This window comes from Pecten maximus, chromosome 11 (genome assembly GCF_902652985.1).
Source record: "Pecten maximus chromosome 11, xPecMax1.1, whole genome shotgun sequence".
Lineage (NCBI taxonomy): Eukaryota > Metazoa > Mollusca > Bivalvia > Pectinida > Pectinidae > Pecten > Pecten maximus.
In genome coordinates this window covers 41249653-41274236 of record NC_047025.1, presented here as the reverse complement: position 1 = coordinate 41274236, position 24584 = coordinate 41249653, and the positions used below count along the sequence as shown (strand labels likewise).

The 24584-nt window shown below is 37.4% G+C and overlaps 1 protein-coding gene and 1 long non-coding RNA gene across 3 annotated transcripts; one reads left to right on the top strand and one right to left on the bottom strand.

Annotated features, from left to right (window-relative positions):
• The first annotated feature begins 14264 nt into the window (after positions 1–14264).
• Positions 14265–24473, top strand: LOC117337247 (transcription factor Sp1-like). Of its 2 annotated transcripts, XM_033898135.1 has the most exons (5): positions 14265–14392; positions 15996–16136; positions 17326–19860; positions 22247–22330; positions 23966–24473. In XM_033898135.1, exons 1-5 carry the CDS (start codon positions 14359–14361, stop codon positions 24328–24330), a joined length of 3159 nt encoding a protein of 1052 aa, XP_033754026.1. In that variant the 5' UTR covers positions 14265–14358; the 3' UTR covers positions 24331–24473. The 2 variants fall into 2 exon arrangements, with proteins under 2 accessions (XP_033754026.1, XP_033754027.1); XM_033898136.1 differs by lacking the exon at positions 22247–22330.
• Positions 20546–21553, bottom strand: LOC117337249. Its single transcript, XR_004534775.1, has 2 exons — positions 21199–21553; positions 20546–20940 (listed from the first exon to the last, which is right to left on the bottom strand). It is a non-coding gene; the product is annotated as an uncharacterized LOC117337249 (long non-coding RNA).
• Positions 24474–24584: the final 111 nt, after the last annotated feature.

The window sequence follows — 24584 nt, the reverse complement described above, 5'->3', positions numbered from 1 at the left end:
AGGAATATTTTGCGAACATGACGATCTTTTGCGACAGATAGCGATTGTAAGCGACCCTATTAGCGACACGGGCGCGACTTTTTTACGACACATTTACAACTAAACGCGACAGCGTGTAAGATCACTTACAATCGTTTGAGACAGATTGCGACATGTTTACAATTAATTACAACAATTAGCGATTATGATGAGATTGATTGCGAATGATTACGAATGTCATGAGATTTTGGTATAAATACAGATGTAGTTTCGCAATTAACATTCAATCAGCTTTATTCTGAAGCAAAGGACAATATGTTAAAACGTAATTAACTACCAGTTACATTCTGGGTAGGATGTAGAGGTGTTAATTCAAGGGCCTTGGCCTGCCATAGCTGATTTTTCTTGTCTGGTATGTGGAACTCGTCAAGACTGTGATCATACAGAATGGGATTGGTCCGCAACCATTCCGCCATTTCAACTTGGTTTTCCTTTGAAAACTTTAGAGTGACTTTCTTACTTTTGTCTTTCTCTCTGCCCTTGTTCCTATTTTTTCCAATCATAGCTGTTCCCTCCGTTTCAGATACTAGTAGGTCTTCTGACTGATTAGGGGTGACCACCTTGGTTTTCCTCGGAGACCTCCTGGTTGGTGGCTTCTTTTTTCCTTTGTTGTTTTTTGTCCTGGCCACATTTTGGGTCTGTCTTGTTCAAGAACAATAAAGAAACTGGATGCACCCTACACATAGGCTAACCGTATTTATACCCTCCTCGCAAAAGTCGTTGACAGTCGTAATTATAACGCAAAGGAGTCCCAAACGGCCGGTAATGTAATCGTTATTATTCGCCAAAAGGTCGTATGTGTTTGTAAATGTCCAAGTCTGTATCGACATATGTCTCAAACATGTCGTATATTGTCGCTAACAGTTTGCAAGTCGTTCGTACTTGGTTCGTTAACAATTCGTAAATTTGTTGTAAATGATCGCCAAAGAGAATACTTTGCGGATCGCTAAGACAAGTTACAACTCTTTTTCCATTACATACGACAGAGTGGAGAATCGTTAGAGAACACTTTACGACAAAAATTATTTAACGAATTTTTTGGCAGTCAAAAAAAATCGCGAAGCATGGCGATCATTGAGCGAACCTTGGAGAATGTTTTAAGACAAAAATACGACATTCCGAGACAACTTCGCGATCGACTGCGAATCGTAGTTCGTAAAACATTCGCCAAAGGTCGCGCCCATGTGTGACTGGGGCTTAGAGAGATAGATCTGAAGAGAAAGTTCGTAATCTATTAGATATTGATAAATAAATGAATAAATAATACATATTTATGTGAAGTATTTAAAGTAGTCCGTTGTGCTTGCTCCCCTTGAAGCATTGAACGGGTTCAACCAAATATTCAAATCATCTCTGATATTATTTGGCCAGTTGAATACATTTCTATATTCTATTTCCACTCCAATTTACCAAAAAACCATAGTAGCTGGAGACAATACAGTTCTCACTTGAAACCAGCATCTTATTCTCATTTTTTTCCTGATCAAAATATAAGAGTATTAGAGTATATGATAGATATTAGAGTATCGTATTAACAGAAGACACTATACGATCACTAAGAACTGTGGTATGTTTACTGTAAATAAACAATGTTTGTTATCAGTTATTATTACAAGATGTTTAAACTTTGGTTGACGTAACCAAGGATATGAACGGGATGTCAAACGTCAGAAACTGAACCTCAATACATCACAATGGTGGATTCAGAACTGAACCTCAATACATCACAATGGTGGATTCAGAAGCTGAACCTCAATACATCAGAATGGTGGATTCAGAAGCTGGACCTCAATACACCAGGATGGTGGATTCAGAAACTGGACCTCAATACATCACAATGGTGGATTCAGAAGCTGAACCTCAATACACCAGAATGGCGGATTCAGAAACTGAACCTCAATACACCAGAATGGTGGATTGAGAAACTGAACCTCAATACCTCAGAATGGTGGATTCAGAACTGAACCTCAATACATCAGAATGGTGGATTCAGAAGCTGAACCTCAATACATCAGAATGGTGGATTCAGAAACTGAACCTCAATACATCAGAATGGTGGATTCAGAAACTGAACCACAATACACCAGAATGGTGGATTCAGAAGCTGAACCTCAATACACCAGAATGGTGGATTCAGAACTGAACCTCAATACACCAGAATGGTGGATTCAGAAAGTGAACCTCAATACATCAGAATGGTGGATTCAGAAGCTGAACCTCAATACATCACAATGGTGGATTCAGAAACTGAACCTCAATACACCAGAATGGTGGATTCAGAAGCTGAACCTCAATACACCAGAATGGTGGATTCAGAACTGAACCTCAATACACCAGAATGGTGGATTCAGAAAGTGAACCTCAATACATCAGAATGGTGGATTCAGAAGCTGAACCTCAATACATCAGAATGATGGATTCAGAACTGAACCTCAATACATCAGAATGGTGGATTCAGAAACTGAACCTCAATTCATCACAATGACGGATTCAGAACTGAACCTCAATACACCAGAATGGTGGATTCAGAAACTGAACTTCAATACATCAGAATGGTGGATTCAGAACTGAACCTCAATACATCACAATGGTGGATTCAGAAACTGAACCTCAATACATCAGAATGGTGGATTCAGAACTGAACCTCAATACATCAGAATGGTGGATTCAGAAACTGAACCTCAATACATCAGAATGGTGGATTCAGAACTGAACCTCAATACATCACAATGGTGGATTCAGAACTGAACCTCAATACACCAGAATGGTGGATTCAGAAACTGAACCTCAATACATCACAATGGTGGATTCAGAACTGAACCTCAATACATCAGAATGGTGGATTCAGAAACTGAACCTCAATACATCAGAATGATGGATTCAGAACTGAACCTCAATACACCAGAATGGTGGATTCAGAACTGAACCTCAATACATCAGAATGGTGGATTCAGAAACTGAACCTCAATTCATCACAATGACGGATTCAGAACTGAACCTCAATACACCAGAATGGTGGATTCAGAAACTGAACTTCAATACATCAGAATGGTGGATTCAGAACTGAACCTCAATACATCACAATGGTGGATTCAGAAACTGAACCTCAATACATCAGAATGATGGATTCAGAAGTTAAACCTCAATACACCAGAATGGTGGATTCAGAACTGAACCTCAATACATCACAATGGTGGATTCAGAAACTGAACCTCAATACATCAGAATGGTGGATTCAGAACTGAACCTCAATACATCACAATGGTGGATTCAGAACTGAACCTCAATACATCAGAATGGTGGATTCAGAACTGAACCTCAATACATCACAATGGTGGATTCAGAACTGAACCTCAATACACCAGAATGATGGATTCAGAAACTGAACCTCAATACATCACAATGGTGGATTCAGAACTGAACCTCAATACATCAGAATGGTGGATTCAGAAACAGAACCTCAATACATCACAATGGTGGATTCAGAACTGAACCTCAATACATCAGAATGGTGGATTCAGAAACAGAACCTCAATACATCACAATGGTGGATTCAGAACTGAACCTCAATACATCAGAATGGCGGATTCAGAAGCTGAACCTCAATACATCAGAATGGTGGATTCAGAACTGAACCTCAATACATCAGAATGATGGATTCAGAAACTGAACCTCAATTCATCACAATGACGGATTCAGAACTGAACCTCAATACACCAGAATGACGGATTCAGAACTGAACCTCGACACATCAGAATGGTGGATTCAGAACTGAACCTCAATACACCAGAATGGTGGATTCAGAAACTGAACCTCAATACATCAGAATGGTGGATTCAGAACTGAACCTCAATACATCAGAATGGTGGATTCAGAAACAGAACCTCAATACATCACAATGGTGGATTCAGAACTGAACCTCAATACATCAGAATGGTGGATTCAGAAACAGAACCTCAATACATCACAATGGTGGATTCAGAACTGAACCTCAATACATCAGAATGGCGGATTCAGAAGCTGAACCTCAATACATCAGAATGGTGGATTCAGAACTGAACCTCAATACATCAGAATGATGGATTCAGAAACTGAACCTCAATTCATCACAATGACGGATTCAGAACTGAACCTCAATACACCAGAATGACGGATTCAGAACTGAACCTCGACACATCAGAATGGTGGATTCAGAACTGAACCTCAATACACCAGAATGGTGGATTCAGAAACTGAACCTCAATACATCAGAATGGTGGATTCAGAACTGAACCTCAATACATCACAATGGTGGATTCAGAAACTGAACCTCAATACACCAGAATGGTGGATTCAGAACTGAACCTCAATACACCAGAATGGTGGATTCAGAACTGAACCTCAATACATCACAATGGTGGATTCAGAAGCTGAACCTCAATACATCACAATGGTGGATTCAGAAGCTGAACCTCAACACATCAGAATGGTGGATTCAGAAGCTGAACCTCAATACATCAGAATGGTGGATTCAGAACTGAACCTCAACACATCAGAATGATGGTGGATTCAGAAGCTGAACCTCAATACATCACAATGACGGATTCAGAACTGAACCTCAATACATCAGAATGGTGGATTCAGAAACTGAACCTCAATTCATCACAATGACGGATTCAGAACTGAACCTCAATACATCAGAATGGTGGATTCAGAACTGAACCTCAATACACCAGAATGGTGGATTCAGAAACTGAACCTCGATACACCAGAATGGTGGATTCAGAAGCTGAACCTCAATACATCCAGAATGGTGGATTCAGAAACTGAACCCTAATACATCAGAATGGTGGATTCAGAAGATACGACAGAAGATGACTTGGTAAATTGAAAACAAAGCTTCAACATGACGAACACGCCCGAACTGTAAACAAAGAGGCAGATCATAGTAAGTTATTTAGTTTGATACATAAGTACCTAGAACCTAGTTAGATGTTTTGTTTTATTATCATAATTATTTGATTGTCAACTTTGTATAATGTTAAGCTGTTATCGTTAATTTTACCAAAAAGCAATGTTTGTTTATTAAACGTAAATAGTATAAATAAACCTTCCAACAACAAATTTAGATTTGAATAAGATTTTGTACTTGATTACATTCCCAAAATAAATGTTCAATAGTTTCTTTTCCAGAGATACATAAATTGCAAAGAGGACTAGCTACTATCTTTGCTTTAAAAAGAAATGAGTTTGTGGTTAGAATATGGCTGGGAAACTCTTAACTGAAGCCACTGAAGTTTGGAATTTCAGTACTTTGAAAATGTAGTGCATTTATATTTAGCCAGTCATCATCATTGATATTAAAAGTTTTTAATGTTTAACTTTGGTTTGGTTTGGTTTATTTTGTTTAACGTCCTATTAACAGCTAATAAGGACGGCCTCCCGTGCGTGCGACATGCATGCGTGTGGTGAGTGCGTATGTGTGTTTTGGGAGGTTGCGGTATGTTCGTGTTAAGTCTCCTTGTGATAGGCCGGAACTTTTGCCGATTTATAAGGCTACCTCATTAAAGTATACTGCCGAAGACACCCAGCAGGACACACCCGGTCACATTATACTGACAACGGGTGAACCAGTCGTCCCTCTCCTAATTTGCTGAGCGCTAAGGAGGAGTAGCAACTACCATTTTTAATTACTCTGGTATGTCTCGGCCAGTGGACAGAGCCCAAAGCCTTCCTCACAAGGGCGAACGTTCAACTGAAGACCAAAAGTGAGGCATTGTCAAGGGAGACATTAGGAAGAAGAAAGTTGTTCAGAAAGAAGAGAGAAGATAAGATCCCAAATTTAGTCGCCTCTTACGATATCATGCAATGGGGGCAGCAGGTACAATTCTTACGCCCTACCTGCAGGGCAGTACTGTTTAACAAATCATAAAAGACTTTTGAACCTTTAGTATTTTTCAAAAATATATCAATGTTAACAGGTAAGACAGGATGGGTCAGCTCGTACTTTTTTTTTTTATAATTTTGTAGACATTTCCTAGCTATTTGCTGTCGCTATTCCATTATATTTTAAAACATAGGTGTCTATGTCATATTTGTGAATAATCTTATCATATGAAAATAATGTGTTAGTATCGGAATCCTTATTAAAATCTCCTATTAAATAAACACCTTTTGCATACCCTTGTGGATAAAATACTGGTCTGCCACCAATAGTCAATCTGTTATTGTGCCATATTGGTGTTTCCTAAGAGTGACTTCCTTTAAGTGTGTTCATATAACAGAGTTATCTAGTCTATACCAAGCCCGTAGAACATCTATTCCAGAAGATATTATTACAATTTTCTTGACCTAATTTTATATAATTACCTCCAATATTCAATAGTCTACTTAAGTTCAATAGTTTCATCAGAAGAATATTCCATTTGCCTGGAAACTGATAGATTCTACCATGTCTTAATCCAACTTAATTTATAAGCATCTTTAAACCCATAAGCATATTCTTAAACAATAATCTCCCTTTTAACTTTATCAACATTAATGTGCCATAAAAACTCATATATTATAGAGTGTATTGCCTTCCATGTTTTTTTATCATGATTTGGTAGTGAAATAATTAAATGATTAAACTGCGAGATCATTAAGGATTTTATCAGAGGGACTTTCCCAACTACTTATTTATCCGTGAAAGTTCATCTTGACCATTTAAGATTTTTAAAAGGCCGATACAACACCAAAACCCTTCTCCTTACTATGCACATGTATCCAAAATATGGTATGAATTTTGCGCCAAGCCCCTGTGATAACATAAACGTAATTGATAACACTCATGATATGACCTGTGTATTTGTTATTTATCTGATAGAACAATCAGGATATTTATGATGTTTATTATTTTCGGGTCAAATCCGGAAATATTCACCGATACCAGTAGTATATTACACACCTGTTAACGATTTCCTGTTCTTTTTTTGTGTAATATTGGTTCGACTAATATTTTGGTTATTTTTTTCTTTAAAAGGGAACCGGAGGTGTCGTCTGAAATCTCGGCACCTCCCTGGTTTTCCCCGTGAACTTACTGGTGAAGTCACACAGTTTTTCGTGAGATCATCAACATTTAATCTAAAAATATACACCTTTGCAATTGGTTCACGTTGTAGCGTGTACTTTGCAAGTCCGTGAGAGTTGCAAGTTCCGCTTCCGGTACTTGTAAGTTTCACGGAGGGGGCACCGGTCGCCGTGAGAGTTGCAAGAACCGTGAGACTTGCAAGCCAGAACAGTTTGTCATTGGAACAGGTCATGAGTTGTGTGTTTTACGTCATTAAATATGTTAACAGATATTGCACTGTTACAATGATCGCGTTACAATGTCGGCGGCGACTGTCATTGCGTTTTTAGAATGACTGTGTACAAAATAGCCAGTGTAGGCAATATACTGTACCTGCATATCGATCGGAGTTAAATATACTCTAAATTACGCCATAGGGTAATCTTACCTGCCGTGAAATATTGGTCAGATAATTATATATTCTACCTGCTGTTTTGCCTGAGGAGACAGAGGGAGGGAACCCCCGGAACAGCATGATCAATAGCCTACCCCTGACAACAGGAATCGGACTGTCGAGATGATGGGGGTGTCACCACAGGCAGCGACACTTGTTATATATCCCTGTCACATGTGGGCGTCACTGTATACTTTACATGAGCCAAAATCTGTTGTTTTTCTTTATTTGATGAAAGTATTTATGGACATATTCCAAATGAATATTTATAAACAACACAGTTTACTGAATTGTAAATCATTTTTAAATAAAAATAGAAAGGATTAAATAAATAATCGCATACCTCATGATGCATAGGACATAGCTGTTTTGGTGATACATGTAGCTCTCATATTATTTGAAAACAATAACCCACATTAAATCCTGGTACCATGAGTATAAACTATGACAAGCTACAAAAAAATAGTATTTGGGTTTTTACCTATTTAATTCAGATATCTGTATTCAAATAGAGATGCATATGCAAGCACAAGTTGAATTAAATGTCAAAAATCTGTTTTAGAAAATATAAATGTTATATAAAAATTGCCGTTACCGTGAGAATTGCAAGTCGCCAACAAAAAAAAAATCAATTGTCCATGTCTAAGGACATTTCACTGCATTTTTGTCACCCAAAGATACAAGTTCTTCATTCATGTTACCAGACACGGACCGAAAAAAACATGGAATTTACATCATTTTCAGAGAGAATGAACTCAAATATGTTCTTCGATGCCCACTGTATATGTAAAATATATGCTGTGTTTATTTGACCAAGAAGTATTTCAAATCACATGCTCTCTCGATCTCTCTCTCTCTTAAGAATTCACAATTAGCGGCTGTATGAACTGTCAGTTTAATTACCGAAATGGACAATAATTTACCCATATCGATATTTGTTCCAGTGATTTTGGAGAAGGCAAAATGTAAATAGTTTATGGATGCACAAGAGATGTCGCACTTTGTCTCAGGTGTCACACGAGTTACTTTATGCACTGCCATCCATTAGTTCTGTCAATGTGTAGGAAGTATTTTCAAATTCAGTAAATTAGATTTATTAATTAATCAATACCCTGATAGTGCTGAATTATCTCATTCTGGCTATGTCTGACTGCAGAATAGAACCTACATCATCATTTCCTATGTGGGGGATAAAAAATACAAACTAATAATAGGTATACCACATCTTTTTAAAAAATTGATTTCATTATAGCCTGAATTTTTAAATTTAAGGGTTTATATAACTGTAATATTTTTTTTTACATTATTGAGCAATAACGCAAAAAAACTGGGGTGTACTCTTTTCTTAAACCGCGAGTATGTTTATTTTGCTCCAGATATTTAAAAACACATCGATAAATACAAAATCCCGTGAATGATTACTCCGCTGACGTCACAGTATCTTTTTTTATGTTATGAGATGATAACATAATTTTTTGAGCCAATGAAAATGCTTGTTACAAGCAAAATTAAATTATATATATTTACCAGCGAATGTCCTCTTCATAGCCAGAATTCCAAAGAAGTCATTAGCAGGATAGTTAAAAAGACCATTTTGTCTGATATTACTTTTAAATATGATACTATTCTAAGTCAATTCATATTGATGATTGTAAAAATCCTCAACATGCAAGATTATTATTATAATAATGACCATTTTTCACTTCCCATGATGATCACTAAAGACATTGTTGTTCAGACCTTAATCTTTGGTAAAAGTTTTGATTCCAATTTAAAATGTTGATATCATTTCATCAATGAAATTAAACATTGAATATAATACATGAGCATTTATGTTGTTTTCTTTTCTTTTACAAAATGGAAGACTGAACAACTATGTCTTAGTGCTTTTAACACTTTCAAGATCCAAATAAATGAAAGCTCTGTTACAACATGACAAGACAAATAATTATGGTACTTTTCACATTTTATTCAGCACACAAATCTGTCTCATGAGCGGTCTGATCTTTGAACAGTTTCAGGTGGTCTATGTTTGTTTTCCTCTTTAGAGTATGTCCTGAATCGTTCTGAAGAGTGGCACACTTGCCATCTATATTGACTACTTTATATGGACCATGGTAGTTCGGATCTAGATTTCCCTTCTTCTTTGTAGCAGCCTTCCTTGCATTATGAACCAGAACCATATTTCCCACACAAATGTCCTCATAACGCCTCCCTTTTCGCTGTCTTTCTTTGAAGTTTTTCTTTTGCTTTTCATGGGCTTTATCAATGTTCACCTTAGCTGTCTGGGCAATCCTCAGCGAAGCTTCTTCCCTCTGCTCAACATATTGACGTTTGGCCTCTTCCGTTGTTGTCGATGCCTCATGATCAGCCTGCAGTTAAAAGAAAACTATTATAAATGGAAATGCATCAATTGAAAATAGCATTCTCGGTAATTAAAAAAGAAAAGAACATTAAAATCTCAGAGCAAGGTTACTTCTTTTTTTTTCTTGCAAAGTACATAATTAGACTGACTCCCTTTTGTCATTTCATTCAATATTAATAAGCTGGAACACTTGCCCACTTTCTTCTGTTTGATAAGTAATGGAACACATTGAGTTTACTTATTGCCGTTTTAAACAGTGTCTTGAATTGAAACTCTACCAGGCCTATTTTTGAAACATTTACAACATGTACATTCATAACGAACGTTATTTCAACTAATTTCACAAATATATTACTATGGACACATATTACGAGCACATCATCATAACAGGATAAAAAGAAAATAATGTCCTTTCTTCGTCAACAATTCTGCGACCTGAACATTTTGTAGTGTTATAAACCTTTACCCCTTGATAAAATGATTAAGCTATATTATCCCCAAATATCCCATTAACTTTACTTCTCACCAGTTGCGCAAGAGTCCATTGTAACATAATTCCCTATAATGGATGTATTGAACAGGTGCATACCATCAAACTGTCATCACAGGCAGATAATGTTAATCATGTTAGAATGAATCCCAATAGAAATCTCGTAATGTCATTATAGCACCGAGACTCAATGTAAAGAGAACATGCCTGTATATGAAATTTACTTAATATTTGTTTGGTATTGGATTTAAGAGACCATAATAAATCAATATAACTGCAGTGATATTTGACCTATTGAACTTGTGCTTGCATTTCTCATGGCTGGATAAGGTAAGCTCACCTCAAAATGACCATAATAAATCATTATAACAGTGATATTTGACCTATTGAACTTGTACTTGCATTTCTCATGGCTGGATCAGGTCAGCTCACCTCAAAATTTCCATAATCAATCATTATAACAGTGATATTTGACCTATTGAACTTGTACTTGCATTTCTCATAGCTGGATCAGGTGAGCTCACCTCAAAATGACCATAATAAATCATTATAACAGTGATATTTGACCTATTGAACTTGTGCTTGCATTTCTCATGGCTGGATCAGGTAAGCTCACCTCAAAGTGACCATAATAAATCATTTTAACAGTGACATTTGACCTATTGAACTTGTGCTTGCATTTCTCATGGCTGGATCAGGTGAGCTCACCTCAAAATGACCATAATAAATCATTATAACAGTGATATTTGACCTATTGAACTTGTACTTGCATTTCTCATGGCTGGATCAGGTAAGCTCACCTCAAAATTACCATAATCAATCATTATAACAGTGATATTTGACCTATTGAACTTGTACTTGCATTTCTCATGGCTGGATCAGGTAAGCTCACCTCAAAATGACCATAATAAATCATTATAACAGTGATATTTGACCTATTGAACTTGTGCTTGCATTTCTCATGGCTGGATCAGGTGAGCTCACCTCAAAATGACCACAATAAACCAGTTCAACAGTTATATTTGAAAAGCATTTAAAGATAAAAGTGTTAGCTTTTGAAAAAATATTTTGGTCTAATCTGATTTTAAAAGATCTAGTTCACTGATACTACATAATTGATACATATAATCTTGTACATGTAAATAATTTGTTTCTAGGAATCAAATCAAGTTCTCTTGTGCTGATGAAGTTGGTTTAAATGAAATCTAAAATGAAATAACCCAAATTAATATTAATTGGAAAGTTTGTGTGCTGTTTATAAACTAGTCTTCCAGGTAAGATAATTGGAAAGTATATGAACTTACAGAGAGTAACTGACAATTTATAATTCATTTCAAGAATGTTCAACAATTTTACAACTTGTCATAAAGGTTTGATATACATATACACTGCCCATAATAAAATGGGTTGTTAAAGGTACACGATATATATATATATATATATAATATACGACTTCCACAATGATCATGTCAGGGTATCAGGCCGACCATCACTGTACCATTGAAACGTTCTTTTTTAAGAACGCCGATGTGGCGCAGCGGTATAGGCTGCGGATATTTCTGCCTAGGCGATTGGGTGCCTAGATCGTGAGTTCGAGGCCCGGTCAGGGCACGAGTCAAAAAGTTGTCTAGCTTCCTTCGTCATTTGTGTTTCTAAGCTATATATATATATATATATATAAGGGTCAAAGAAGTAATATGAACAGTATAATCCAGATAACACTCTTTGAACTCTTTGATATACTTTCACGTGCGGGGGAATTCAAAATATCTCTGCCGTTGGTCGCATAGCGTTCTAGTGTTGAACATGATGCAGTCACGCTAGTATCCGCCTTCGGCCCACGTTTGCCGAAGGGTTCATTGTGGTTTCTCCAGTTACTAAAACATTATTCTTATTGTATTTTATTGTATTTCCAGTACTTCTTATATAGATTATGTGATTGTATTTGTAATTTTTTGTGTTTTGATAAAGGGGCGGATTGCCTCGAAAATTTAACAAGCCTTATTGTTTACACTGTTTGAATTACTTCTTTGCCCCATATATATATATATATATGATGTAACTTTAGGACTGATTTCATTGATTTTGAACACAGAAGATTTTTTTCATTTTTGAAGATTTTTCAACAGCACATATACATTTACAATTTAATTTTATTCATACATCATGCATACATTCCTTCCATTCTTCATAAATTCAACACATAACATAGAAGTTGGCCCTTTCAGTTTCTGCAGATCAACAAGTTTATAAGTCTGGATTGAAGAAAGTACAAAACTTTATTGTAAATAACTGTCTGATGATACTCAATCGTATAAAATAGTAAAAGTAGTATTGTATATATATGCTAAAGGAAATGACCATATCTATCTTGCAAAATGCCCATGCCCAATAATAATCCCAGCCACGTCAATTGTAGTTTAATGAAAATGCTTACAAATACATGTACCTTAAGATTGCCCTGTCATAAACTTACTGTGGCTATACTTTATGTTAATGTTTTTTATTGGTCAGAAAGGCTTATTACAAGATAATATTTTTACATGGTATAAAATTACCATAATCAGAAAAGTATATATAATATTGGGTCAATTGGTTTAATTTGAGTCAACGATAACTATATATAGTAAGCCAGAGGTCCTGTGTTTGATCCCTAGCTCTCAGTTAGGTGCTGCAAGTATGGACTCGTGAATAATGAATTGCATTACATTTAAAAACATCTCTATAACTTATGGAAAATCAAGGAAACATTTTAACTTGAGAAGGAGTATATAATGAGCATGCATACAGTGTTTTTCCTGTCTGTATAACTGTGTGCGCAAAAGACTCCATTCCCCATCTGTTTTAGCCTTATTTTCCCCAAAAAGGCATTATAAATACCCAGTTGTGTCCATTGATTAAAACTTCCAAAAAACACAAAAAAATAAAATGGCAATTTACAGAAAACTACTGATCAGAGAAGAGGACAGTTAATGGTAAAAATTGGTGTGTGTGCCATGATATATACATCTAGAATTTAAACTGCATTATGAAACTTGTAAGCATGATATACCAGGGACGTATAATAAGATGTCCCTGGATATACTAATGAAAGAAGGCCATGTTTTTTAACATAATTTGGTCAATTGAAATTTTCCAAAAACACTGTCACAAAACTTGTTAGTCATGCAGAGGTCCCTATCGTTTGCTACATGTACCTTAATTGTAAAAGCATTAAAATAATTATACATGTAATTTATCATGGGAATATTATCTGCAGCATGGCCGTATATTTACCTGGTAACATATTTAAGATATAACTTATAAAATACACAAACTATATAATTTCAGATGGACGGTTGCTCATTGAATAGTATGTTTTAGGTTAGCTTCTTGTTGTTTCTATCTTTAAATTGCCTATGTCAATAATGTTGGGAAATTATCTTTTACTTGTACACGTGCTAAGCACCTATGCTCATCCAAGGAATAAGGAAATAATAAAATAAAGCAGTAAATTCCACAGTACATTTCTGCTATACTTACCTTTAATTTTGGTACACCTGCTTTCCCAACCGTTATATTTTTTTCTGCGTTGAATCTTTGTTTACATCTTGTATGCAAACGAGGTGTAACATACGCCGCTCACAGACAACGTTTTACAGATGCTAGCGTAGTATTCGCGGGTTTCCCGACACACTTAATATAATTATGTGATTCCAAGATCTTCACTGTGGTGTTTTCGAATGTTGACACATTTGATTATCATCATTAACAGTGAAATACTTGTATTATGATCTGAAAACTTGTAACTCTCACGGCGGAAATGACAATTTTCATTGCACATGCGCGCTTGCAATTCTCACGGTACTTGCAAAGTACACGCTACAACGTCACAAATCGAGGTGCCGTGTGCCAAACGTCAGTGAACAGATTAGAATTACGATAGTGGGACCTGGAGATTATTCACAGTACGACTATGATACACGTGCCATACTTCCTAAATTATGACAGCCGAAGTTAGAAGACAACGCAAATTAAGTATGCTCTACTTCCAATCATCCTTGAACAATGCGATGCCTTCTTAGAGGGTGTTTGTATGGTGTATATGTTTGGCACCAAGTACAAATTGCAATGACAAGTTGACAGTACCGGTAAATGTTTAGTTCGCCTTACTTTATATGCCATATGCTTATATAACACTAATCCTCGTCTGCATACATTGTGATTTAAGAATTACTCCAAATGATAAAGTGTTGCCATGATCATTGATTAGAGAAAGATGTGGTTACCCAAATGATAAAGTGTTGCCATGATCATTGATTAGAGAAAGATGTGGTTACTGCTGGGCCTGGTACCCATTATTATACCATTATGGTAACTTTACAAAGAAGAATTTATCGTGCATCAATTGCACTGACACTCTAGTTCTCCTACACACCTGTATGTTAGTTAATGTGTACCCCCCATACCTGTGTGTGTAAGTTAATGTGTACCAAATTCATTGTGTTTTGTCTGTTGTCGTGCGTTGTGCATAAACTTTTCACATTTCAAACTTCTGGTGGGATTTAGCTGAAACTTGCCTGAAATGATCCTGAGATGGTCCTGACCAAGTGTTGTTATTTTTCGGGTCGATCCGAAATCCCAAAATTGACGCCATAGCAGCCATCTTGAAAAATATATTTTAAACTTCTTCTCCAATTCCACTGGTGCCATTGAGCTGAAACTTGCCTGAAACGATTCTGAGAAGGTCCTGACCAAGTGTTGTGATTTTTCAGGTCGGTTTGAAATCCAAGATGGCCGCCATGTCCGTCATCTTGAAAAAAGCATTTTAAACTTCTTCTCCAGTTCCAATCATGACATATTGAACTGGAAATTGGTGAGGATGTTAAGGAAGGGAAGCTAACAAAGTGTTGTTATTTTTTGGCCTCGTAAAAAACTTTGACTTGGCAGCTAAGGCGGTGATTTTGTAACATGATTGCGCAATTATGGTTTTCCTGAACAACACCTATTTCAAACTTCTTCTCAAGTTCCACTAGTGGGATTCAGCACTAACTTATCTGGTATGACCATGAGATGGTTTTGACTAAGTGGTGTTTATTTTCTGCTCGATCCAAAATCCCCAATGACCGCCATGGCCAACAGTGCCATTTACTTGCTGCTGAGTATATGTATACTACAATAGTACAAGAGTCAGATGACCGTTAAGGCCCTTGGGCCTCTTGTTATATAGTATAGAGAATTTGATGAAGTATGAGTATACGTAGATCTAGAGATACAAATGTATATCCTAAAATTGAGACTGAAAAATTACATGCTTTCTCTTTAAATGATATCACAATTTTTCAGATTGACCACCACTGTAAAAAATGTTGTAGATTCCCTTATTATATGTTCTTCTTTGTATGTAGATCAAATGGCAGCATAATGTTAGAAAATCAGCCGTATATACAATGTAATGAAGTGATTGGTAACTTGAGTAACACATACATCAATGTACATTCAGAATGGCTTCTTTGGTGGAGCTTTCTTCAACATCCTTAAAAAATTCTCTTTAGATCTCTCTATATATACATGTATATGTATTCATCCAGTTACTATGCTTGTTCAGCACATGATCAGTGGACTATTTGTTTATTTCTAGGTGAGGCGGAAGAGGATTACCTGACCTGTGGTAGGTGTCTGTGTGAATTTCCCCTCCAAAGGATCACGACCTTTATTGAACATAAGAAGCAGGAATGTGATGGACCAGTGACTGAAGTGCTAAACAGTAACAAAGAGTTTGGTATGTATGCTGTCATTGTAAACATGACAGAAGTACTCCGGTATTGTAACATACAGAATGATATCAGCTTATATAATTACGAATCAATCAGGAAAAGAAAGAATTTTTAGCTCACCTGCCCGAATCGAAGGACTAGTGAGCTTATGCCATGGTGCGGTGTACGTCATCTTGCCATCTGGTATCATCTTTTTCCTGTTAACAACTTTTCTCAATAACCAATAGGCTCAAAGGTTGATATTGGGCCTGTAGCATGATGAGGTGAAGGGCTACCAAGTTTATTCAAATGTATAACCTTGATCCACATTCAAGGTCATTGGGGTCAAAAAGGCTAAAATCTTTAAACAACTTTTTCTCAATAACCAAGAGGCCCAGGGACTTGATATTGGGCCTGTAGCATGCTTGGGTGAAGAGCTACTAAGTTTGTTGAAATAAATTACCTTGACCTATATTCAGGGTATCAGGGGTCAAATATGCTAAAAGCTTTTAAAACAAATTCTTCTCAAACACCAAAATGCTTAAATTTTTAAAGAATAATCTCCCACCCCAACCCAACCCAACCCCTCTCTCTCCCACTCATTCTCTCTAATTCTCTTTCCTTCTCTTTCTCTTTTATATAGTCATATATTACTATTATAATAATCATTAAGTTTTATTTAGTGTTGACTCATCCGTCTATCAAATCCTTTAAGGAGACAGATTTATATAAGTATAAAATATGTTTAAACTAAGTTCAAAGTTGCTGTAGAACCAGGTGAGCAATACAGACCCATTGGGCCTCTTGTTTGTTGTCATGTTGAAAATGACTATATTTTACTTTTATTAGACATAATTTACAATTGTTGAATTTGGATGACATTTCTTTCTGTGTCAACAGCTCACACAAGCTAAGGTTAATTTATACATAGATATCCACACTAAGCTAAAGTTAACTTATACACAGATATCCACACCTATACACATATCCACACTAAGCTAAGGTTAACATATACACAGATATCCACACTAAGCTAAGGTTAACCTATACACAGATATCCACACTAAGCTAAGGTTAACCTATACATAGATATCCACACTAAGCTAAGGTTTACCTATACACAGATATCCACACTAAGCTAAGATTAACCTATACATAGATATCCGCACTAAGCTAAGGTTTACCTATACACAAATATCTACACTATCTTTTCAGGTTTGCAGTGTGTGTCCTGTCCCAAGGCCTTCATGACTGCTATGGGTATGTTGAAACATGTCCAGATCTCGCACAATTTGCGACTTTTCCTGGAAAAGGGTGCCTTTGCTAAAGGGATACAGAGTACCAGCTATCCCAACAGCCTGCCACCTTTGTTAACTTCTACCTTGGTCCAACAAGTCCCACAAGAGAAGAGGACTAGTCCAAACAGAATTACAGAGACAACCGTGTCATCCTCCTGTGATCAGGACAAGGAATCCAGATGTCACCCAGTAGACAACACACCTGGGCCTGACAAGACAAACATGTTATCCCTTTCTGGCGTTAATACAACTAATCAAAGAGTGACTAGTGCTTGGAATAACTCACCAAATAATTCTGTTTTTCATTCCCCAAAGACTCAAACGAATCAGTCCTTAAAAACCTCTGGTAATAAAAATTCACATTCTGATTTGACACAGTCTCCCAACACTGCAATGAACCAATTACGAAAACAAGCCCAGCTACAGTCACAGTCCACTGGCATGAACCAGTCACAGAAATCATCCCCTCCACAGATGCAATCTCCTGGCATGAACCAGTCACTGAAATCATCCCCTCCACGGATGAAATCTCCTGGCATAAACCAGTCACAGAAATCATCCCCTCCACAGATGCAACCTCCTGGCATGAACCAGTCACAGAAATCATTCCCTCCACAGATGCAATCTCCTGGCATGAACCAGTCACAGAAATCATCCCCTCCACGGATGCAATCTCCTGGCATGAACCAGTCACAGAAATCATCCCCTCCACAGATGAAATCTCCTGGCATGAACCAGTCACAGAAATCATCCCCTCCACAGATGCAACGATCTTGCATGAACCAGTCACAAACATCAGCTGCTTCAGAGACAAAGTTACCTGGCATGAACCAATTAAAGAAATTGACCCCTCCACAGATGCAGCCATCTTGCACAAAACAGGCACCAAAATCAGCCCAACAGTCGCATTCCTCCATATCGGTGATTTCTCAGAATACAGACAGCAGACAAAGTATGACAAAGCAGCCAATTTTGTTCCCTGTAACATCACCATCTTCGGCTACACTTCCAAAAATCAACATTCCTGTGAAACTTCTGAACTCCGATGGCAGTACTCCTTCAGATACCTCAGTGTTGGTGGGGCAGGATGTGGGTGTTGGTAAGGTTGTTCCCATTGTTCTCTTGTCTGGGAAGATGGTGGACATGGCTACTAAGGGTTGTACACCAGCTCAATGTACACAAGTTCCAAACATCACCTCAAAGGCAGCGGTCAGCACACACAACACATCAGTATCCAGCTTTACCTCACAGTCAAAAGTCCCCAGTCAAAGTACCCACATTGGCCCTCAAATATCAAACTTTGGTACACATGTACCCAACCCCAACATACCAGTATCCATTTCCAGTAAACAAAAACCCAGGCTCCAGTCTACTGGCCTTGTCTTTACCAAAAGTACTGAGATGATGGAACTGTCATCTGATACTCCCCAGGAGAACCAAAGTATTAATGGACGAGATGTGCTGAAGGCTGATGTAGACACCTCAGGAGGATCATTGACTGTCCCCATGACAGAGAGTTTAAATGACGATGTGATATTGATTGATCCATCAAATCATAAAGATCCATCTCTCCAATTATCTACCCCAGATTCTGTACAGCAAGGTCACGGGGATGATTCTGCCCAGTCACAGAAACATGACATGGATACTGCTTCACCTGACAACAGAACTGTGATTGATAGTTGTAGTGTGACAGATAAGTCCTTAAAAAGGGAGGTAGTCCAGAAGTCTGATGACGAGGCCTGCTGTGGGCGCCAGTACTGCGGAGTAACCGTTATTCCTGGTACTCATGAAAACACACGTAAATGCTGCAGTTCAGTGCTACCAAAGAAACGAAAGCGCCACATGGAGACAAAACATATGTCCTATTCCTGGTCTCGATACAACCGTCGTCGTTTGTACGGCGGTTTGGACAAGGGACGCAGTGCTGGTACTATCTACATTGATGTAGAGGATGTGAGAGACGATCCTCCCAGATCACAGACTAGGACATATAGCCAAGGAGATTTACAGGTATCTAGAGAAGGTAAATCAGATACATGTATGACAAGTCGTGGATCTGTTATTCTTCAGCCTGGGGCAACATTTTCAATTCCTCTGCCCTACAGCACTGTGTCTTCAGGGAGGAGTCCACGGACCAGCATTATACCTATTTCAGGAGCTGAGAGAAGGCCCCCCTCTGAATTTCCTCTTCCTACAGACAGCCCCTCACAGTCTCTTAGTCAAGACCAGAAATCGCCTCCAGACATCCCAGGGGAGATTGACCAGTCTGGGAATTTTTCAGAGATGTCTAACTCTGATACAGGATCGGAGAACAATCTGGACCCCAACTGTTCTTATTACCAGGGGAGGAAGAGAAGATACCCAACTTCTCGCCCGTTCAAGTGTGACCAATGTGATAATGCCTTTAATCAGAGGATCCATCTGAAGAAGCACATGAGTAAACACACAGGTAAGGATGATTTATACACTGGTACATGTAGCGGAAATGTCTTAATTCCTTATTTGGTCAACTGGAAAAGGAATTGTATAGATATTGTAAAAGATGCAAAAACATTTTTTTTAATCTGTCTATATTTAGCTCTATATATGTGTAACCATTCCATGAATGTGGAAAAAGAACATAATTTATAAACTCAGAAGATTTATTTAGATGCTGCTGGCAAAAAAAAAAAAAGAAAAAATTGTCAGGCAAAAATTGTAGGATTAGCAGCATTTATATCCACAGATATTCACATACTTGGATTGAAAAATATTCAAGGACAAAGTGCCATATACCATATACATGTACAACGACCACAAATTTGTATGAATTGTTTTTACCACAAAAGAAAGGCTATTTTGAGGATAAATTAACCAGTTTTGTTTCAACGTCTTTTCTTTTCACAATATCAGTTTGGGTGTAAGGATATGTCCTGAAATGAAATGCTACTAATTAATAGGCAAATCTGACAATTTCGGAAATGTGTGGCAATATTTATTTATTACAGATCTTAACAAATATGATAAGCAAGTTCATTATTTTCAAAGCAATAAATTGATAATGCTGTCAAGAATTGTGGGCATAGGCTTAGCCTAATTATTTGCAAACAGATGAGACAGCAACATAAATTACATTAACATATGTATTCACCTGAACATTAACATATGTATTCACCTGAACATATTTACAAAATCATAGGAAACAATATTTACACCATACAAAATACCCTTTCACACTCCCACTCATTCTCTACAATTAATTAATAATGTGCAACACAAAACAAAACCCGTCTCTGAAACCCATTGTCTCTACGGACCCCAAATATATATAGTTCATCACTGGTCGGTTCCCAAAGTTCTCTTCACTCCGATGTTGTTTAACTACTTCATAATAGGTATATATATGTATACCCTCCGTAGGCACTGTACTAGTCCAGCACAAATATCTCCTTTCTGGTTTCACATAAATAGACAGGGATTCTGCTGCTCCCACTAGATGGTCTGGCACATAGACCTTTCTATGGCTAATGGCTCCCTGTCCCAAGGTCACCTACAAGGTTACAGAGTCAATGTTCTAAGTTCATGGGTTTATAGCACTTGCACATTTGTATTATACTTGTATTTTACTTACAATGACATTTAATAATTCTCTTTCTCACTATCTCCTATTACTTTTCTCTCTATTTCCTATTTCTTTACATTCTGTTAGGAAATTATTCTACAACAATGACCTATAATATTACACCCTATATTTTGCATGCTAAACATTTTTACCAACCTTACATTAATGACATAAATATGTACTTACTGTTGGCGTCTCTCTTTAGCATTTCTGAGCACACAGCTCACTCTCCTGTTTCATTCCAGGACTCCCACACTCCATTGAGGTGGACATAGCACACAGCTTCTCCAAGTAGCAAAGTTTTGCCCAAACTAGCACACAGCTTACATGTAGTGGCTTCAACTATCTCTAACGTTAACTTGGATAATAACTTTGGGCACACAGCCCTGGTAACATTTCATTACCAAGCACACAGCTTAGGCATTTCTCCCCTGGCACACAGCCTCTGACATCCGTGAACCTTCCAGGTCCAGGTCCGGGGTTGAAATGGCCGCACACACAGGTAGCACTTACCTGTGTTGCATGATTTGGTTACGCCTCAGTGACCCTGACTCAGCACTTTCTATTCAGTGAAGTCAGGTACCCTCTACAGTACAGGTGTATTCCCTGATCACTGTATAGGACACTATACCTTACCACTCCATAGTACTGGATAAATGGCAAATATTTTGCAGAGTACAACATAACTTTTTGACAAATGCATTGAACCACATACATTGTAATTAAGAAATAGACCCCGGTCAGAGGCTACTTTGTCAACCAATCAAAAGGCATTTAGAATTTATTCCACGTGTGGTACCGTATAAACTGTATGTTATTCAACAGTTGTAATGATTATTCCATGCCTTGGGAGTTGAATAACACCACCTATTGTGGTAGAACTATGATTTGATATTGGTAAAAAGTTTTAAAGTTCCAGAAGACCAATGGTCATACATACCCAGTATGGTCTTGTGATATGATATTATCAAGTTTCCTCATATAAATGATCTCTATTTTAAGGTTACTTGGCAATTTTAAAAACATAATACACTGTACATGTATTGTATCATCTAGAGAATCTCCTGAGAATAATGAAGTTTTGATTTCACCATTGTTGTTTCAATAGGTCTGTGGGCAATAAGGGCACTGCTTGGATCATTAACTATGAGGAAGTTAAGATAACATTTGAATAGACAACATTCACATGTATCGAAGACTTCAATGATTAAAATTGTTGGTTTCTTGTAAACAGGCATCAAGCCGTACAAGTGTCAGCAGTGTGATTATTCCACTGTGGAAAGGAGTCATCTCAAAGTACACATTCGTATACACACAGGTATTTATAAGTAACCCATTGCTTTTAAATGTTTGAGAGATCTTACATAAACCCAGTTAAGATCATTTGTTGGGGTCTCTTACTAAAAATTGAATTCCACAACTATAGGATGCTCAAGATCAAAATTACTTGAAATAATTACAACCATATCCAAACAAAGGATTTAAAACTCAGCCTTGATTTCACTGCTTGGACCCGACCCCTTTGACCCCAGAGCCTTAATTTTACTGGTTGGACCCTACCCATCTGTACCCCAGAGCCTTAATTTCACTGGTTGGACCCCGCCCATCTGACCCCAGAGTCTTAATTTCACTGGTTGAACCCACCCATCTGACCCCAGAGCCTTAATTTCACTGGTTGAACCCACCCATCTGACCCCAGAGTCTTAATTTCACTGGTTGAACCCACCCATCTGACCCCAGAGCCTTAATTTCACTGGTTGAACCCCACCCATCTGTACCCCAGAGTCTTAATTTCACTGGTTGAATCCACCAATCCTTGTATCCGTATAGCTATCGTTGTATCGGTATATCCATCGTTGTATCAGTATATCCATCGTTGTATCAGTATATCCATCATTGTATCGGTATATCCATCGTTGTATCAGTATATCCATCGTTGTATCAGTGTATCCATCATTGTATCGGTATATCCATCGTTGTATCGGTGTATCCATCGTTGTATCGGTATATCCATCGTTGTATCTGTGTATCCATCATTGTATCGGTGTATCCATCGTTGTATCAGTATATCCATCATTGTATCGGTATATCCATCGTTGTATCGGTATATCCATCGTTGTATCAGTATATCCATCATTGTATCGGTATATCCATCATTCATCGTTGTATCGGTATATCCATTGTCCTATTCACAATTCTGATCCAGGGAATAGATGACCAAGAATATCATCCCCTTATTAACAAATTCAATCCTCCGTGATTGACAATGAGAACTTTAAACAACCATTTCCATAGTGAACTGTTTCTGACATCATCAGGCATGCGATGGGTTTAATAAGCCTTTTTTAGTTTAATCTTTTTTAGCCCACCATTAGCTTCATTCATGTGGTGGGTTATTCAAATTGTCATCTCTCCATCATTTTCCACCCTTGAGAAGTACAGGTTACTGCATGTAGATTATTTTTTAAGTAAACAAAATATAAAATGGCCAACAGGTAGTGAATTTGGAATCTTAATTGACTTTTAAAGATTGTTATTGCTATACCTCAGAAGAATTCAACGGAAATTTCTGAAACTTGATACTAAGGTTCCCTTTGATCCCTTAATTTGTGTTTAATTTGAGACAAATTTGAAAACAAATTGGCTGATAGGCAGCCACCTTGGATATTATTTAAAGATCATTTATTTATTACTCTTTCTTAAGGTTCTTGATTGATTGATCTCAGATAACTTATGAAGTTCCTGTTTCCAAATGATTTAGAGGAAGAAAGGAATCATGAAAAATTAGGGGAAATCAGTCTGATGTAAATCCAAAACAGAACATTGGATGGTTAGCACCAAGATCCTTCTTAGATCTCTTGTTGTAATTTCAAATAAACTGTAAGGTTTGTTAGAATTTGACTGATAATTGAAGCATACCTGCACATGTTATATATTTGTGTACATTTTACAGGTGAGAAGCCATTTAAGTGTACTTATTGTGAGTATGCCACTGCCCAGAACAGCACTCTCAAGATTCATCTCAAACGTCACCATGGCAGCCAGCTGTTGGAATGTCCTACCTGTGCCAAGTCTTTCACCCATTATGACATGTACCAAGTCCACCAGAAGGAGCACCAAGGAGACAGTTTTACAGACAGTAGTCACGGTGTCATTGGTGAAGACGGGCAAGATGGAGGTCCAGGGGATATAAACGTGCAGACAGGGTTAGAAATAGGCAGTCCAAAACATGAAGTGACTGACCTATCTGACACAGAAGCAATAAATATTGTATCTAGAGAACAGGTTGAGTTGCAAGATCAGAACTACGATCATTAAAGCTTGTTAAGGAATTCACGAATGATCAGCCAATGATATTTGTGAATTCCATATGTTAACACTGGAAGCTGGCCTATGTAACCAGATGAGATGATCACTGACAGTGCATAAGCTCATAGATAGTCATCAATTTCATAATAGAATTTTTTTTTTCCAGTTGTCTTATTACTCTCAGCTTGGCTTCAGAAGTTTTTAGTGTAATTATGGCATGATTTGACAAGGAGGGCCACGTTAGCCAAGTGGTTAAGGTGTCC

Coding starts and splice junctions, on each gene's coding strand:
- LOC117337247 (XM_033898135.1), top strand. CDS start 14,359: ATGACAGCCGAAGTTAGAAGACAACGCAAATTAA. Junction 14,393..15,995: donor TAGAAGACAACGCAAATTAA/GTATGCTCTACT, acceptor GTTTATTTCTAG/GTGAGGCGGAAGAGGATTAC. Junction 19,861..22,246: donor GCACATGAGTAAACACACAG/GTAAGGATGATT, acceptor TCTTGTAAACAG/GCATCAAGCCGTACAAGTGT.